The 20043-nt window shown below is 40.7% G+C and overlaps 2 protein-coding genes across 3 annotated transcripts in view; one reads left to right on the top strand and one right to left on the bottom strand.

The window, feature by feature from the left end:
- Positions 1–1612: 1612 nt before the first annotated feature.
- On the bottom strand, positions 1613–18304 carry DHFR (dihydrofolate reductase). Of its 2 annotated transcripts, XM_035099789.3 has the most exons (5): positions 18021–18304; positions 14665–14770; positions 13635–13761; positions 2374–2489; positions 1613–2143 (listed from the first exon to the last, which is right to left on the bottom strand). In XM_035099789.3, the coding sequence occupies exons 2-5, from the start codon at positions 14748–14750 to the stop codon at positions 2065–2067; spliced, it is 408 nt and encodes a 135-aa protein (XP_034955680.2). In that variant the 5' UTR covers positions 14751–14770; positions 18021–18304; the 3' UTR covers positions 1613–2064. The 2 variants fall into 2 exon arrangements, with proteins under 2 accessions (XP_034955680.2, XP_060136201.1); XM_060280218.2 differs by lacking the exon at positions 14665–14770 and having other exon boundaries at positions 18021–18302.
- Positions 18304–20043, top strand: part of MSH3 (mutS homolog 3) — a 53007-nt gene continuing 51267 nt past the window's right edge. The window contains exon 1 of the mRNA XM_088653272.1: positions 18304–18581. Within this exon, the coding sequence (XP_088509398.1) occupies positions 18441–18581 (141 nt within the window). The 5' untranslated portion in view covers positions 18304–18440. The remainder of the gene's footprint in view (positions 18582–20043) is intronic.

Below are 20043 nucleotides of genomic sequence, written 5' to 3'. Positions count from 1 at the left end.
TCCTAAAAGCAGCCCACATAAAGTGCATTGCATTCTTGAACAATGTACAGGAGCTGAAACAATTCATTGTGCCATAATGCCATTGTGCCATTCTTTTCGTGTCATGTAGTTGGGAGTCTTAGAGGAAATGGTAATAGGGATTGTGCATACATTCCTTAGCGATGCGGGTGCCGCTGTGGGTTAAACCACTGAGCCTAGGGCTTGCCGATCAGGAGGTTGGTGGTTTGAATCCCCGTGATGGGGTGAGCTCCCATTGTTCGGTCCCTGCTCCTTCCAACCTAGCAATTCAAAAGCACAAAGTGCAAGTAGATAAATAGGTACTGCTCCGGTGGGAAGGTAAATGGTGTTTCCATGTGCTGCTCTGGTTTGCCAGAAGTGGCTGTTATGCTGGCTGTACGCCGGTTCCCTCAGCCAGTAAAGCGAGATGAGCGCCACAACCCGAGTCATCCATGACTGGACCTAACGGTCAGGGGTCCCTTTACCTTTATACATTCCTTACATTGCTATGGCATGTACTTTAGAAAGCTACTAGTTTTGTAATAGCTTCAGGCCTATAGGCATTATTATTCAATGTGATGTATACAGAACAATGAGAGGCCAGGCTCATCCATGATATGATCAAACCAGCTGTTTAGCTCACCAGGAACAGAGGCAGATTTGGGGGCTGCCACAACTATGATTTAGAATGGAGCACCATAGGCAGAGGGGCACTGGATTTTACTGTTGCACAGGGTGTCACTGAAATTTGAGACCCCAAGATCCACCACTGCAAGGAAAAGTGACAGTGGAGCAGAAGTGGAGTCAATGGCTTCTAGAACGTCTTAGTTGGGAGAGATTAACACCAAAGGAAAAACTTTTACTCTCAGGCAAAATGCATTTATTTACTTTATTTATCCAAGACATTTCTATATCACCACCTTTGGACTCTGAAGTAAATTGGGATGTTATGGTTGAGTGTAACAAAACACATTTTGTACAACTGGGGATTACACACACACACACACACACACTTTTACATGTTGATATAAGCTCAGCAGCAAACTGAACAAGGGCTTGCTCTAAAATTACAAAAAGAGCACTAAATGGAAGGTGGTACCAGGGTGGAGGAGTAAAAACGTTATAGAAAATAATTTGACTACAGTGTTCTGTTTGAGCAGCTGAGGGGGGGGAAAGACCATGTATCAGATAGTATTATCCAGGGAATGTTTAATACAATTTCACTAATTGCCATTTCCCCCCTATTCTGTAGGATTCTGTGGAGAGATTGACCGACACAAGTTGATCGTAAATTACTCACTTTTAAAATTCTTAATGGAGATTATAGTAACTTCTTAGCACTGGTAATTACTCCAGGCAGTGATTCATAAGCAAAGTGACTGCTGCCTAGCAACATATTTTTTTTCTTGGTTTTCATAAAAAAACTATCAACAGCAGAAAAAAAGCCTCCACTTCAATTTTAAGCATGAAATTGATGAGACCTAAAGTTTGAGCCGTTGCCAGAAAATGGAAATTTTATGTGAGTTAATGGCTGGAAACTAAAACTTATGCATTGATCAGTGGCTGGTTGGGGGCTGATGGGAGTTGTAGTCCAAGAGAGTATTCATACAAAAAATGAAATTCAAAACACACCTTTTTATTTATGAAACAAAAACAAACCCATGATTTATTCTGTAAGCCATAAACATGGAATGCATTTTTCAGTGAACTTATGGAAGTCTCACATACATAAGAGACAACTTTTTCATTGTAGCTTCTACACTGTATTGTGCTTGTTGTGAGGAAGCCTCTCCACCAAATAACTTGCATTAGCCTGAAGAGAGTGAGCCAGAGATGAATACTACATGAAAGAGACGTGGTTCATTTATCAGTGGAGCTTACTCCCATGTAATTTTGGTCTCTGGGAGGGCAAAGGAGAGCCTGGTGTTCCCTGTCTGATTCTCAGCATCTGCAGTTGTCGGGGGGAAGCAACGTGGAGAGCACATGAGGGAGGAGAGCATTTATTCTGCAAAATGGATTAAATTAAGAAGCTTGTTTTGAGCAAAGAGTTGTCACATCATGTGAAGTCTAGATGCTCTTTTCATACACTTCAAATTTGTACTGAATGCCATTCTCTTCTTGAATATCAGCAGGTACACCTGGGAAACTATGTAGAGAGAAAACATTGCTTGTAGTTTGATAAAAAACAATAATTACATATTTGACTAAGCTGAAAGGAACACGAAGAGATTTTTTTTTGTCCTTCACATATTGTTGGTTCTAATATTTCTTTTCAGGTTTTGCATTAGCATAAATTAACTTGGGAAGTATTTTGTTATGCCACTAATAGTAAAGCTTCAGATGAATATGAGAGATTACTGTTCATAGAATACTTACCTAGGTAGAAGCCTGTATTTTTCTAAATCAATTTCTGGAAAGAATGTATCACTTTCAAAGTAATGCAGGATTCTTGTTACAAACAATCGTTGATGAACTGGCTTGTCCATTGCTGCCTTAAAAACCCAGATAAAATGAATGAATATGTGTTTTCTTAATTAGCAAATACTGGGCAGTACATAATTTTTACAGGCAATTTTAATGATATATCATCAATCAATTTACAGACAGTAATAGGGCTCCCATATTCTGAAGAGCAAAAACCCAGGACACCCCACCCCCATCTCTGTGCAAGGCTTGCTGGCCGCTGGGAATGATTCAGGGCTTAGCACGGGTCTGGGAAGGCCGTGCAAGGCTGCCTGATGCGGTGCTTCCTGTTCCAGGGCACAGAGCCTTCTGAGTATGCTCATGCCCCACAAAATAACAATAATAAAAATTTAAAGCCCCCAAACCCAGACAATCCATGAAAAATGCAAAAATCTGCACAGACGGGTGCGCTGGCCTGCCCCAAAAGGACATGTCCAGGAAATCCCGGACATATGGCAACCCTAGACAGTAAGACATTTACTGAACTGTAAACATCTTTAGAAATATTGGAGTTTTGGGAAACCAAAAGGAGCAGACAGATTCTCAAAGGACATCACATGATCACGAGTTACTATTGTTTAATTTGTATCCCAATTCTCCACAAAAAACTGCACCCAAAGTGGTTTGCAGCACAGCAAAACAGAAACTACACACTGTGCCACATAGCAGTGACACTGACATATTAAACAATTTATTAAACAACAAATATTTCAAGAATATTTCATTTCAATAGTGTGTCAAAGAATAAACAATAAAGCCAAAAGCTCAAGACAGTTGCAGAGTGCAAAGATGTAAAGAGTAAATTACATTAGCAAAGCCCTAAATATGGCAGCAATAATATAGTACATAAATATCAAAGTGTAGCTATACAAAAATTCAATTCTGCTAAACATGGGAGCAGCAGAATATTTCCTCAGATCCTCTACCCATTCATATACTGTAATTCATACCAAGAGTTTCCCAACACTTAACATGCAGTGCCCTGTAGCCTGCCTCTTACAAGGGTGGTCCCGTCCCCCGTCCCCCAGCTCTCACACAGGGCATTCTTCTCAATGGTCTCCTCCTCTCATTGATGACTGTGGTAATTATGGTCGTGTTTCTGTGTCTTCTGCTGGATTTTTTTTTTTAAAAGAACTGAAGCTACTTGTGGTTTTCCTTTATATCATCTTAACATAGAAATCAGGTCTGAAAACAAAACTTGGGGCATTACCCACTTGAAAGGACACTACAAGAATCCCTGTGAATACAATAACTGCAGGGCAGAAAGATTATCACAACCATCCCGTTGTTTATTTCCAGACCATAGATATAAAGCAGATATGAAGTAGCAGACAATTTTCACAACTTGCAAACAAATCCAAAACCATTCCTCATAAACACATCTATAGAAACATATGTCACACAAAGATAATTTGACCCAAGAAGATAAAAAGATTTATGTGGGGATTAAAAATTGTGCAAGCTTTTTCAGTAAAATAAAAAATACAATATATTGGCTGCATTTGGACATCATGCTAAACTATAGTTTAGCAAGACATGAATAAACATAGCCTTTTCCTGGTTTCATGCACTCCACCTACTTTCCCCCTGAACACTCAGGAAGAGAAGTTTGATATATTTTCCTTCTGTTTTGATTATCATACCTTGTTGTGCCTTCTAAACCTTACAGACTGTAGTTAATCTTAATTATGGTTAATTTTAAACAAGCCATGTTTAAAAAATGGTTTCTGAAGTTGGCTTGTTAAACTTAACCATAATTAAGATTAACCACAATTATTGAGAAGACAATAAACAGTGGTTAACCTAAAGTTGATGTGAAAGCTTCTAAATTCCTCCTCTCAGGCATCTGAGAGGAGAAGGGAAGACTGAGAGTGTGGGAGGAGGTTAGGTTATGCCAAACCATAGTTTAGAGTGACATCTGAACACAGCCATCCACAACTGTATTAATTTAGCCTGGAATGTGGCAGCCATTTGATTATTATTATTAAAGGACACATAAGGAGAAGCAATCAGTTTTGAAATATTGTGCATTCTGATAAGTGTGGCCTCTTTCTTTAATTTACAGATGCAGGAAACCGCCCCCAGGCCTGCTTATGAAAAGTGCACAACCAGCTACAGCTGTATTGTTACCAACAAAAAGATTTCAAATTCTCTTTCCACTTTTCTCCCACAGAACACTTAATCTTCTAAAGATGATTCACTTAACATTGAGTTGGTAACTGTTGCTTTGACAAACGTCTGTTCATGCAGATCTAATCCAACAATTTAAGTCAGCAGGTGCTGAGGCCACAAATTTATAAAGAAACTGGTTCAGTTTGAATACTTTCAGGTAAAAAGGAGAACACATCAGCGAGATAGAATTCTTTTGGCATTTAGTGACCAAGAAAAGCCAAATTTTTATTTCATTTCTTTATAAGGGGTGCACAGGAATAAAATTATACTATCCGTTGATTGTAATCCTCTCTGTTCCCATTGCCTGGTACCAACTTTTGCAATGTACCCACCACTAAGACCAAATCCATACAAAGGAATGATCAAAACCAGAAACAGATTATAAAGTACTTGGGGCTACATCATTGATGCGGAATCTCTGGGCTAGGGGCCTCCAGGCTTCTCCAGCTGGCCTTCAAAACTCTCACCAGGACACACCCTTCACTGGCCCTGTTTCACAGCCCATGTGTTTTTGCCAGGCTACAATGTGCCCTTGAATTCTGATAATGCTTTTTGGTTGTCTGGGTGGAAGGTACAAAGGTTATGAATGAGTTTTTCAAATTTACAAAGGTAAATTTCACATTAGTTTACTTTGCTCACTTTTATGTCTTTCCCCCACCCACCTCGGGCATATGTACTTCTATTTCCGTGTAAATTCTGCAACAAAAAGTCCACCATTTTGGGTAAGGAGAATTTTTTTGCCAATTAAGCAGTGAAGTTGCTGCCACATGTGGAAAGTAACTTCCAAACTGCATTGTATCCTGCTAGAAAAAAAAGTTTCATATGGAATCTAATACCTAGTGTTTGCTTTAGAATCATCTGTGTACATACTGCAGAGTTTTCAGAGAGGATTCATTCTGCTGATTATATAAAACAAATTTCAAGGAAAAGGAAATACTAAGAAACCACTAAGGATTAGCTCTTGAATTAATCCTTCCATTCTTGCAGTGCCAAATCTTCCCTTGCTAAGCACTTGCAGCTTATCAAAATGAGGGGGGGGGGGAAGAGAAAACCCCACAGTGAATCCCACATACTTCCATCTACTGACACAGGACAGTGGGCAATGTTCAGCTACTAATCTCACACAGTTCTTGTACACAAAAGGAAGGGAAAAGATTCCACTGCAACATTATAAATGTTGTCGGATTTTTAAAGTCACATTGTCAGTTGACATCAACTCTAATATAGTTAAGACATTGCTAAATTTCTTTCAACTAAGTCCTTCCCCCACACCTCTTATTCAGAGCAGAAGTTCAAATCCTCCCACTTCAATCTTAGCAAGCACTTCTAAAAAGGCACTTAAAATACAGAACTGGGATTTAAGTGACTTATGACTCCATCAATGAGTCATGCTCCAACCTTTCTTCAACCCGTCCCCCATTTTATAATTTTCCAAGGAGATGTCAAATCAGCATGTTTCTTTTATATGAATAAGAGTTGACTGCTAATTTTGGATAAATAATTTCGCATTTGTTTTCTATATTAGAACTGTGCACTGCTTCTAGAAAGTGCCAGATCATGTACTACAGTCCTGATGTGGCTGCACTGCCACCATTTGTGATGTTTCCATGATACTAGAGAACCATTCTGCCCTCAGTGTTGATACAGTCCTTGCAATAGCTTTGTACCAACGAGACTATGAGAGCTTACATAGCCCTTTGCTGAATCTTCTCCACAAGCTATGATAGCTTGGTTTTGAATCTTCTTATAGGTTTTTTACCTTTGGATTTAAGCAAAATTGGACTTTTTATTTTGGGTAATTTACCCCTTACTGCCTGGGAGCTTTCAGGTTTCCTTAAGGTTCATAAATCCTCCCCTTATTTTGAATTGTTGAGACGTGACCTTGAGTCTTTACGAATGCAATACATTTCTTTTTCCTTCTGAGGAAACTGATAGATCATTTACAGTGAAACAAGATTTTTAGCCGGCAACTCGTTAATGTTTCTTTGAGTTATTTAAAGGTTTCTTTGAGTTATTTATGTTTCTTTGAGTATTTAATTATGGTTATACATTAGTTAGTTTAACTTCACTATATTTTTCACTTTAATTCTAGATATCTCGTTTTTGGGATCTTTCACGGTGTAGACTCGTTCTGTGCTCAGTGTTAATACAGCAGCCTCCATCATCAACACTACTGAACTGGCAATTGCCTGCAAGCATAGTGTAGATTAGCAAACTCAATTAAGCAGAGCAGTACTGTATAAAGGTAACAATGGGGTTGCAGTGCTCATCTTGCTTTTCAGGCCAAGGGAGCCAGCTTTTGTCCAGAGACAGCTTTCTGGGTCATGTGGCCAGCATGACTAAACTGCTTCTGGCACAACAGGACACTGTGATGGAAGCCAGAGCACACGGAAATGCCATTTACTGTCCCGCTGCAGCAGTACCTATTTATCTACTTGCAGTGGCATGCTTTTGAACTGCTAGGTTGGCAGGAGCTGAGACAGAGTAATGGGAGCTCATCCCGTCATGCGGATTCGAACCGCCAACCTTCCAATCAGCAAGCCCAAGGGGCTCTGTGGTTTAGACCACAGCGCCACTCACTCCCATAAGTACTGTATAAGTATTAGTATATATTATAACATTATTACATTATACTAGCTGGCCCGGGCACACATTGCTGTGCCTGACGCAGGGTCCTTGTTTCCCAGGAAAGGGGAGGATGTGTCCTCCCCCCCTGGACTATGTGGTTCCCCCCCGTGATTACTCCCATCCTGTAGAGACCCATGATGAGGTATCCCGTCCTCCCCTTCCCCCACCCCTGGGTCATCCCTGTGACTCCCCCCACCCTGGGTCAGCCCATGACCTATTCGGGCCCCTCCTCCCCCCACCCAGGGCTCCACTTGGGCTAGTCTGTAAAGTAGAGCCGAGGCCTAGTCTGTAGGCTGTAAAGTGGAGCCAAGGCCTAGTCTGTCGGCCTTGGCTCGGGCTAATATGTATCTTCATTCCTTGGCCCTGGCCTGACTCTGTGGTTTTTTGCGGCTGAGGGTTTGGGCTAGTTGCGTTGATTGTTGTGGGAGCGTTTGCGGGGGAATGTGTTTTTGGGTTGCGGCCTGTGGCTGTGGCTCTGGGTTTGGCCGTTTGCCTTTGTCTGGTAATGGCCGTCTTGGTGGTTTCAGTTGCTCGGGTGATGATGTCATTTTGTGGCTCCACCTTCGTAACCTCAGCTTGTGTCTTCTATTACCCAGCTTCCCCGGCTGTGTGATCTGAGAGTTCCAAATGACCTTGTTTTGGGGGCTTTACGTTGTGGGGGTGCCACATCTGTCTTCGCAATGGGTATGGTGTTACTCAGGCATTCACATTTGACGTCTTGTCCAAATTTGAATGTAATCGGTCAAGCGGTTTTGGCGAAAGGTCAACACACACACGCAGGCCCCCTTTACACACACACACACACACACACACACACATATATATATATATATATATATATATATATATATATATATATTACACATTATTGCATTAGTACTGTATAAGGGTTGTTCCTAGGGAGTCAAGCGAAATGCAAGAAAGCAAAGTGGCTGTCCAATGAGGCCTTACAAACAGAGGGTGAGAGAAGGCAAGCAAAATGTGAGGGGGATAGTGAAAGATACAGGAAATTGAATGCAGACTCAGGGTGGTACTCAACTACATTTTACTCAGAGCAGACCTATTGAAATAAGTGGACCTAACTTCTTGTTGTTGTTTAGTTGTTTCCGACTCTTCGTGACCCCATGGACCAGAGCATGCCAGGCACTCCTGTCTTCCACTGCCTCCCGCAGTTTGGTCAGACTCATGTTGGTGGCTTCGAGAACACTGTCCAACTATCTCGTCCTTTGTCGTCCCCTTCTCCTTGTGCCCTCAATCTTTCCCAACATCAGGGTCTTTTCCAGGGAGTCTTCTCTTCTCATTAGGTGGCCAAAGTATTGGAGCCTAAGCTTCTGGATCTGGGACCTAACTTAGTTATGTTAATTAATTTCAAAGGTCTTCATCACACAAACCCTCTCAAGTAAACCTGAGTAAATAGGAATGTTGCAGTCTCAGAATAACTGGCAAACAGGAAGTGAAAGGTATGCTTCCTCCTGGTTTCTTCCCACTTGCTTGCCCAGGTCCAAGGGTTTGTCTACTTCCCCAATGTAGATTCACTTACTGTCCTAGCACAATGTGTGCACGTGCATGCACCAGCATCACAACATCTTAAACAAACTTTTTAATGAATCCTTTTAGAAAAAAAGAGCTTATTAAACTATTGTGATAACCAACAAGAGTGAGGTATGGGCTGTTAGGGTTAAGGACATACCAGACTTCTTCCCTGTATTGTTTTCACACACATAAAAAAAGTATTCGTAACTTTTTAGCCTACAGAAAAAAGGAAAAACATCCAAGTATTGGTCTACCAAATTACACAGTAATAATATATAAAGCTACTTCCCCCAGAGTTCCGGATAAGTACTTGGCATTTATTTTATTAAAATTAAACTTTTATTATTAAAATGATTTCATAAATGAAATCATGCAAAACATATTGGACTACCTATATTTAGATCTTTGCTGTTTTGTACAACATACTATGTCGTACTCTCACTCCCCCGACATTCTGGCTCTGGGCATCCATTCAATGTGAAGCTTACAGAGTAGCATTTTTAGCAAATCGGTGAGTATGCTGACTGCTTTTGTTGGGAAGTACTCTATTAAAGAGACAGTTTATCTTTTAAACAGATATTTGCTACAGTAATAAAGCGCAAATAAATGATTCTTAATTAATGCAAGGAAAGTAATTGGAAAAAGCTGAAAGCCATGCTAAATACAACAGAATAAAATATGTTCTTTTAAACACTCTGACATTAAATATGGAGCAAAGTATTTTATGAGAGTGCACTGCAAAGGGCTTTCATTTTCCATTGTTCAGTGACTGATAAGCTTAACATTGCCTCCTGTCCTTTTGCCAAATGAGTAATTCTTTACACAATGCTTTAATCAAAAAGCATTCAGGTGACACTGTCCATTCGTGTATAAAACAGCCTCGACTAACAATTTGTTTGCCACTGAAAACTGTTTATGAATCATGGCTCAGAAAATATATTTAAATCTACCAAACAACGGGCACATTTAACTCAGTGCCATTTGCACGTCTGTATAAAATCTGTAGTGGCTATATAAAATTTATCAGTGAGGTGGATTACAGTTGTTGCCAGAACAAACAGAGCACCCTGTTTTCACAGTAGCCAATCAGATACCTGTGGGAAGCCTGCAAGCACATGAGGGCTACAGCACACTCCCAACTCAGCTACAACAGGTAGCACACAGGCACCATATTTCAATCATGGTCTGTAACTCTGATTTTGAAAGTTTGCACTACTAGTATTGACTCTACCATGTTCTTAGTCCATACACCAGATAGCCTGCTGAATATGAAACTTCATGCTGCACTATACCAGTTTCTCTCTAAGGGGCAAACTGTGTGATCCTCAATGTATCATGAAGAATTACATCAATATGTTTAGACAGACAAACAGCACATTTCCCAGTTTTATTAGGACCACGGTACCCAAGGAGGGGAGGTTTATTTCCCTGCACAGTCCTGACAAAAATAGCAACACCAAAGCATTACTATTAGCTTCAGAAAAAGGCTCCCATCAACAGTAATGAGAACAACCTTCCCCCACTCAGATTAATATTGAGTGTGTATTTCAGAAGGACTGCAGCAAAATAGAAATGGTTAAACCTCTTCTGAATGTTGCAGTGCAATGAAAATCAAACTCCCATGCCTGCTGCTGCTGCTGTTTTCTAATGCACTTTGAGGGTCCTTCTAATGACATACTTAGCATCACATGAATAGTTTGGCCCTATGTGGTCTGTTTGAAGGAACAGTACAAGCAGCAGGAAAGAGGAAAGACTAGGACAAATCATATTCAGCATTGAGGATTCAGTATTTGTTTCCCCCCCTCCTGTAGGTATGTACGGTAATAGTTGCACTTACGAAAATCTTTAGCTAGTGCTCCTCTTTGATACTGCCATCTTGTTGAGTAAAATAGAAGGATGAAGACATGCAGAATGACTAGTACTTTGTATTATCCGCATTATCACTCCTCCTGTAATGTAGCTGTAATGGCAAATTTTGTTCCAAAGAGTTCATTATGCCCCGGGCAACACTCTTGGAACCCATACAGAAAGCTTTATGACAATACAGTGGTGCCTCGCTTAACGAATGCCCTGCTTAACAAAATTTCCGCTTAACGAAAGGATTTTTCGAGCAGAGGTTACCTCGCTAGACGAATGCGTTTTATGAAAAATTTGTCTAGCGAATCGCGGTTTCCCATAGGAATGCATTGAAATTCAATTAATGCGTTCCTATGGGCAAAAAAAAAAAAAAATCGAAAAAAATTCAATGCGTTCCTATGGGATTCGCTAGACGAATTTTTCGCTATAAGAAAAGACCCGTGGAATGAATTAATTTCGTCTAGCGAGGCACCACTGTATTCAACACATGAGAAAGGAAGGTGTTTGGAAGAGGATCCAAACGTTGTCAGAAAGCTATGTACAATGGGCAAGAGCCAATGTTAGTCATCCTCAGAGAAGACCCATCGAAATCAGCAGACTTAGTTTGATATCACCCTACGTGCCTTCTTCATTAAAGGTATTTCTGTACAATCACCATGTAGCAATGCTAAGTGTATTCAGTATAATTCACTACATGTGCGCTCACTCTGCTGGGGCGCCCTGCTCCCATCCCCCTCCCATTAGCCCTTTATAACTTTCCTTTCCCACCCTAGGCAACTATGAACTTGCTCTTCACGTTCCCATGCCCCCGCTTGTACACAACCCCACCATCCTGTAACCTCCTGCATCTTCCTCCTCACCCACACGTTGCAACTACGAAGCACCCTTTTCACTTTCTGTCCAGTTATGTGTAGACCACCCCTCATTTACCCAGGGGTTACGTTTTGAGGCAGCACACGCCTCAGTGAAAAGACGTATATTTGAAACACCACTGAGAATGTCTGCAAACACTCAATTCTGCCCCACCCTGCCCCTCTTGGTGACATAAAGTAACATATTTATTATTAATCACAATTCTAACCCCATCATTCTTCCAAGGGGTTTGAGACAGGCATTCTCCTGCCGCTTCAGAGTGCTTCCACAGGTATGTGGAAATTTCAACTCCTCAATCCAAGTCCAACAGTATGATACTTTTAATGGATTTTCATACATACCCTAGAAGTAAAATGATATTTTGAACTGACTAGGATAAAGTGGCAATTTTAATGTATATACTTTCATCCCAAACTTGTATGGCCAGAGTTCTTTGGATTGGGTGAGGCTACAAATTAAACCAAACTAACCTTTCATTGGTAAAGTTATATACCCCACTGCCCCCAACACTGGCTTTGCCTAATGATGTGGTGCAAAAGCTGTTACATTAAAACATGTAACACGGTAATGTCAAAAACAAAGCTTTCAAAAGCAAATTCATGCAACTAATGGATTACATAAAATAAAATGATTCATTTCAATTACCAGCAGATATTCAGTACCCATAGAAAATTTTCTACCCACACACCTGTTCTTATCATTCAGCATACTACATCCCTGATAAATGCACTCAATACTTTGAATTTTTATTGGTGTTCATGTTAATTTAGTCCATTTAAGTAAAACCATAATATCAGCTCAAAAATAAAGCTTTCTCTAGAACCACTTTACTTTCTCCTTGCAGGCTACTTTCTCCTTGTGGCTTTATTACTAGAACTTGAAGTTATAGACAGAATTTACATAAAAATGTTACATTGACTAGTAGAGTAGCATACTCTCTTGAGAAAGACAGCCTGTGGCTATGAAGTTTGCACTATCTTAAATTATATTAACCCACCCACACAAGGAACAATAATAAAAAACAAACAATTAATGCCTGAGTGTTGCAACACTGAATAGCACTACTCTCTTTTAAGTAACAGGAAGTGAAGCAGAAGGCATAACACTTAACTAGGTTAGATATGAAGAATATAAATTATTAACTGAAGTATACATTTTTGGAACACTACAAAAGCAGCTTTATGAAGCGTGCATTTTGACTGTTCAGTTCAATTCAATTGGCTTTTTCTTCTAAATGGAAGATAAACATTACACTCCAGTAGGAGGTAGGTTATTTTAAAATGTATTTCAGGTTCTCCTAATTCTTTAGGTCAGTTCACAACATCCGTTGAAAATGAATGTTATATAATAAACAAACTAAAATGCATAATAATAAAACACTAAATGTCCATATGAGGTTAGAGGCCAAAAGCACAAAAAAGCTTCACTATAGTAACCAGGATAACATATGTATATATTTTATATAAAAAATATCAGTAGAAACTGAGAAGGTAAGAAATGTGGTGAAAATGTGCACCCTTCTTTTTAACAATTCACAAAGGATTGCACTTGTTTAGGCTGCATTTATTTTAATGTGGCTTGCTGGGAAATCCCATCTAAGGACCATTAAAATAAATAAGTAAAAACTGTACTGTTTCTTGGTGGATTGCACCTAGCTGCTCCCTTCCCACTGGTGTGAGATGGAGAGGGAGTGACTGTGCACCCCAGGCGGGAGAATTCTGAGGCTGTGTGAGTTTTTATTTTGCACTGTTGTACAATGTGACTGGCTGGCATTTTGCACCAGCCACTATGGATGGGTGAGTACTATTGGTCGAACAGTATGTATTTTTTTTAATTTATACTTGATTATTAATATATTGTAGTAAATTTCTGTTTTGTATATCACTTTGCAATTCTTTTGAATAGAATTAATAATTTTCTAAAATAAATGTTACTTTGTTACATGAAAAGTACAGCTACATTTGGAGAAAAACCCACTATGCTTTAAATGAGCTGTCTACTTCAATGATTTGAAAATTGTCAGAATGTGAAAATGCCATGCTAAAAGTAGCTATTGTCCATCTTTGATTATTATATTATATTAGAATATTAATCTTGTGTTTGACCCTTACCTTATAAACTGAAGTGCCTCCAACTATCCAAATCATGTCTATTTTACTTGCCAACTCTGGTGATTCCAGAAGATCTAATGCCTGATCTAGACTTTTGGCCAGGTAATGGGCTCCTTCAGGAATTTTCCTAGAACAAATGTCACTGCTTAATATCCAAGCACATTACCCATCCACCCCCTTTATAAAACCATCCCTTGATCATTAGATCTTGTGGTTGATATACAATTAGAATTACAGTGTAAAACCACTTCTGAGAGAAGGTAAAACTACATCCTCATAAGCCAACAGTTTGTACAGGACATTATTTTTTGAACTGCCCTGAGACCCCCAGGGCGGTATATAAATTCAATAAATAAATAAATAAATAAAGGAAATGAAAATAAATTATTACTTTTGCTGTCCTTGAGCGATTTCTACAATTTTAGAAATCAGGCGACATGCTACAGTTCACATACATACATGCATACAGTATATCCATCCTTGAGTATTCCTATCACATTTTCGTAAGCATGCTTCATTGACCATGGTGTAGTGGTTAGTGTTGGAATAGGACTAGGGAGATCCAGGTTCAAGTCCCCACTTAGTTATCAATGTCACTGGGTGACCCTGGAACAGTCATTATCCTCAAGTCTAACTGACTTCATAGGGTTGCTGTCAGGGCAAAAATCAGGGAGAACCATTTCTAACCACTTTGAGCTCTGCGGAGGAAATGTGGAATCTAAAATAGAAGCTATATTTGAGACAAATTGGCAATTTGGAGCCAAAATACCAGTAACCATGCAGGAATTAAAGTTACAGAACAGAAAATGTGTCCTGACGTGGCCCCCAGGTTTTAAAGAGCACATGGAAAAGTCAACACTTTCTACTGGATAGGCATTTTTAGCACTGGGCAGGAGATTAGTTTTAAAAGGTACTATTGCTAACACAGAAACTTTTAAAATGTCACTATAAAACTAATCCCACTGAGCCAGTTAAGTTCAGTAACTGATTTTATATCATCTTCCAATTTTACAAAAAAATGGGTACTTACACCAGTTCCTTGCTAAGTACTATATTAATTCTGCCTTTTAAAGGGCGATTCTTCTCAGGAATGGAAAACCAAGTCCTTTTACCCATTATTACTACATTTTGTTTTCCTGTAAAATATAAAGAACATGCTTGATGTTATTATCTAGTGACATCTAGTGGTGGTGGTATGTCCATGCAACATCTATTTAAGCAGTAGTGCCACAATAAAGGTAAAGGTAAAGCGACTCCTGACCATTAGGTCCAGTCGTGACCGACTCTAGGGTTGCGGCGCTCATCTCACATTATTGGCCGAGGGAGCCAACGTACAGCTTCCAGGTCATGTGGCCAGCATGACTAAGCAGCTTCTGGCGAACCAGAGCAGCACACGGAAATGTAGTTTACCTTCCCGCTGTAGCAGTACCTATTTATCTACTTGCACTTTGACATGCTTTCGAACTCCTAGGTTGGCAAGAGCTGGGACCAAGCAACGGGAGCTCACCCCGTCACGGGGATTCGAACTGCTGACCTTCTGATCGGCAAGCCCTAGGCTGTGATTTAACCCACAGCGCCACCTGCGTCCCATATTTGACTTAATACCATTTGAATTCATAGAATTACAGAATTGTAGAGTTGGAAGGGTCATCTAGTCCAACCCCCTGCAATGCAGGAATATGCAGCTGGCCTGTATGGGGATCAAACCTGCGACCTTGGTATTATCAGCACCATGCTCAAACCAACTGAGTTAACTGAGACAATTTATACCATTTATTTTTACTATTAATATGCCTTGAATTTAAGTCAATGGACCTAGGTTATACCGGTAAGCAGAGTTATGGAAGAAAAAAGACAACATATTTAATTCCAGATTTTAACAGGCAAATAATTCAAGAGTTATTCTCAGTTTTGTCCTTGCAGAACCCAGCAAGAGGATTGGGACAAAATTAGAGTTAGTTGGCTCTGCCTGTCATTGGCTCTGGATCCACGTACTGCTGGTCTTTCTACCTTTCACCCTACCAGTCCTAATGCACACCAGTCATCACAGATTTGCAATACTAGAACAACAACGCTGAAATATCTTGCAGGGTTGTTTTATGGCTCTACCAAGAGCTGTGTGTGGAGAATGAACACTCTAACTTGCTAAATAAATGTACTATTAGTAAATCACCTGTTTAGGATGCAGACTTAGTCTACAATCTTCCATGGAAGGTTTGTGCCACCAACCTCAACTGAACCAGGACTGCAGTCATATAGCACTGCTAGTGATGTTAAATTCTTGAGAATAATCTTTTGGAGAATATTCTCAAGAATATTCTCGATTAATGAGGTGTGTACATTTAAAGCAGCTGTGTAGATGACACAGAATTTACAGTTTGTGGAGAATATTCTCCGGAGAATTTTCTAGCAGAGAATATTCTCACATCACTAAGCACTGCCATAGACTAGAATCATAGAGTTGGAAGAGAACACAAGGGCCATCCAGTCCAACCCCCTGCCAAGCAGGAAACACCATCAAAGCATTCCTGACAGATGGCTGTCAAGCCTCCGCTTAAAGACCTGCAAAAAAGGAGACTCCACCACACGCCTTGGCAGCAAATTCCACTGTCAAACAGCTCTTACTGTCAGGAAGTTCTTCCTAATGTTTAGGTGGAATCTTCTTTCTTGTAGTTTGAATCCATTGCTCCCTGTCCGCTTCTCTGGAGCAGTAGAAAACAACCTTTCACCCTCTTCTATATGACATAATTTTATATATTTGAGCATGGCTATCATATCACCCCTTAACCTTCTCTTCTCCAGGCTAAACATACCCAGCTCCTTAAGCTGTTCCTCATAAGGCATTGTTTCCAGGCCTTTGACCATTTTGGTTGCCCTCCTCTGGACTAAGACACAAGACACCTCTCTTTCTCAGCAACTTGCAGACTTATGGCATGATAACTAGCATTTAGGATCACGAACTTCATTTGTTTAAAATTCTGAAATATGCTTAGATTTGAAGGTCCTTTCACCTGAAAAAATTAATCTGAACCAGAGACACACATTTCCCAAAGTATATAAATGAGAGCTCGTGGTTGAAACAAACAAAACAAGATTATTTAGAAAGACAAGGTTCTAATGTAAACATTTGGCTGTGTCTAGAATGACCTCGTGAATGGAAAAGGGGAAACATATATCTATCTATCAAGATGAAAATAATAATAATAATGAAATACAGATAAAATATGAAATGTGAAAGTGAAGTGCGAGAGTGATGGAAGTCTATTACTACGTATTATTATTTTGTAAAATGGTGTTTATTGTCTTGAAATACAGTATTATACTTTTCTTCGCATTTTCTTTCTTTTCTTCTCCCCTCTTTTTCTTTATATTATTCTTTATGTATGGCTTGGTATTGATGTATTTACTTTGCAATAAAAATTCTTAAAGAAAAAGAAAAAAGGGAAAAAACAAGACCCATGGAAAGTTAACTAACATTACCTTCTTGCGTAGGTGTCACTGTCATTTTCTGAAAATACTTAAACTCATTCCTGTTCAAAAACAAATGAACAATGTTGTAATCATGTCATCCTTGCGATGGCTATCTTTATTCCTGACCTCAAGACTTCAGCAGTTCTTTTGTTAAACCCTAACTTTGTAGCTAACACAACTGTGGATTGGCTTGATTTCACACACCCCTATTTAGGTTATTTGTTTATTTATTTGTGCATGCTGTTGAGCCACCATTACTGTCTCAAAGGCATTGGGATAAAGATTCCCTGATAAATGGTGAGAATGAATGTGATGGGAGTGGTAAGGAAAGAGATTTCCATAGTAAGCCTAAAATTGCTCATTAAAGCAAAACTTGTACCAATCCAGACTTACAGGTATTATTCCTTTATGTGATGCCAATACTTGTTTTTATCACCATCTATTTTCAATGAAGTTGGGTTGTAGACTCAGAAGGTTGCCATTTATGTTTTATGCTATATTTTTGATGGGTTGCTGGCCTGGTTCGGAGCTAGTTCTATGCTGCTGCTTTAGCTTTTAATATTATATATTGTTAGGAGTTTGGTATGCTTTATATTTTTTACACTGATTTTTATAGCATTTCCACCGGCAGCCTTGGAAACGGTTTTCTGTCCTGAAGGGTGCTATAAAAATATCCGGGGGTGGGGGTAGGGAGGAGAGGCTGAATAAGTATGTAAAAGGTAAAGGTATGTATAATTAAACGATTACAATCACTGCCCCTATGACTAGAATACCGTTTCAGAAAAGACACCAACTCCCAGCCTGCTTTGCTCGTCCTCAGCACAATCACCCGTCGTGCAAAGGCAGCAGTGCATGCTGGGATTTGTATTCCGTTTAAAAGCGCGGGATAAAAGATAAGCGAACAAGCATTTTTACCTGAGCGGGGGCCAAGGAAGATTCCCGTTCTTCCCGATGCCCATGTTCAGGGATACAGCAGCAATGGAATTTAATGAGAGAACCATAATGCCTCCCGTGCCTGTGCTGAATCTGCGTTCGATACCGAAGCGCCCTCTGTTAGACTTTGGAATTAAACAGCCCACGTGTCCAGCGAAGGGGCAGGGTGGAGCTCTGCTCCCCTTACGCATGCGTAATGCGGACACACCTCCTCCCACGAGGCTCCGCGACTTAAATAAAACAGCGCCCTCCCCCCCTCCTGTGACGAAATCCAACGTATTCCGCCCCCTTCTATAATCTCCACAATAGGCTTTTTGGCGCGGGAGAGGGGCGGGGCCGAGGAACGGCGCGAGGCCGGTCGCGTGGCTCTCCGAACGGCAACTGCTCAGTCTCGAGCCCGGGATGCCGCGGGGGCGAAGCAGGCCCGGCCCAAGCGGAGGGGCCCGCGGGCAGCCGGTGCTAAGCAAGTTCTTCCAGGCGGCGGGATCCCTCCGGGCAACAGCTTCCTCCTCGGCTGCTGCCTCCGCCTCCGCCGCTGAAGAGGTGCGCGCCTTGACTGTAGTGGGATGGGAAGTGGGTTTGGAAGCGGGTGGCGGTATTTGGGTGCCTGAGCCTGACATGACGTAAAACCTCCTCGAAGCACGTGTCTTTTCTTCGGCTGCTCCTCCACCCCCGCCTTCTAATCTTTCAATCCTATTTCGCGGTGCAGGAAAAAGCGACCCTACAGGCAGCCGCAGTTCGAGCAGGGGCCTCTTCAGTACTTCCAGAACTAGGGTTCCCTCTCAGCCTTGTTCTTTGGGCAGGGCTTGGTTCTCTAGGGTGCTCTGCATTCATGCCCTTGGTGTAGACTTGTAGGCTGATGCAGCTTGACTTGCTCAGAGGGCAGCTAGAAGAAATTCACTGAATGTATTGAAAAGAGTTGCTCGTTTTCCTCGACAATCTGTTAAAGGTTGATGCATTTGTATGCCCCCCCCCAATATAAAATACAGTAGATGGTGTGTGTTGCTATGATTACTTTGTATCCCCTCAGCTCTGTGCTCTGTATAGGGGAACCGGCGCTGGTTGGGAGCATGTAGTAATGAAATTTACACAGCAAACGGATTAAACAAACTCAACAGTTACATTGAAGACTTTTAGCCACGATTGTTAAAAGAAACCTCCAGGTTCAGAGGCAGTATGCTACTGAATACTAGGGAGCAAAAGATGGAATGTGCCTTCAAGCCCTGTTTGTGGTCTTGCCAGAAGCAGCTAGTTGACGCTGCTAAATGTAACTTTGATTTGATCAATTAGGGCTGTTATGTTCCATTAAGGAACTCATAGAGGAAGAAATCCTTTTCTGGTAGCTAATAAGATATGTGTATTAAGCTGTGAATATGTGTGATTGGACAAATGAACTTGATAGTGCCGCAGGGATTTGAACCCAGCTGTTTTGTTCTGATGCAAAACAGGGAGTGTAGGTTGACATCACACTTTTTAGCCCTGTGACTGTTTGAGTCTGGAATACCCAATGTGCCCTGCAGTTACTGTAGAATCATATAATTGCAGTCGGAAGGGACGCAGAGGGTCATCAAGTCCACCTCCTGCAATGCAGAAAGCATCCATGACAGATGGTCATCTAACCTCTGCTTGAAAATCTCCAAGGAAGGAGAGTCTGTGGTGTGGCTACTCTCCAGTGCAGGAGAAAATTAGCTTGCTCCATCTTCCATGTGACAGCCCTTTAGATATTTGAAGATGGTTATCATATAACCTTTCAGCCTTCTCTTTTCCAGGCTAAACATACCCAACTCCCTCAACCATCCCTCAAAAGGCTTGGTTTTCATACCTTTGATCATCTTGGTCACCTGCCTCTGCACATGTTCCAGAACTGGACACAATATTCCAGGTGTGATCTGACCAAGGCAGAATAGAGTGGTACTATTACTTCTCTTGATCTGGAATGAGTAGTATCCACAATTCCTGTATTTCAAGATAATTCGGAGGTCACTACATTGGCTATCTTGGGTTT

The sequence above is a fragment of the Zootoca vivipara genome, chromosome 10 (assembly GCF_965207765.1).
Source record: "Zootoca vivipara chromosome 10, rZooViv2.hap1.1, whole genome shotgun sequence".
Lineage (NCBI taxonomy): Eukaryota > Metazoa > Chordata > Lepidosauria > Squamata > Lacertidae > Zootoca > Zootoca vivipara.
This window is presented reverse-complemented; position numbering and strand designations above follow the sequence as displayed.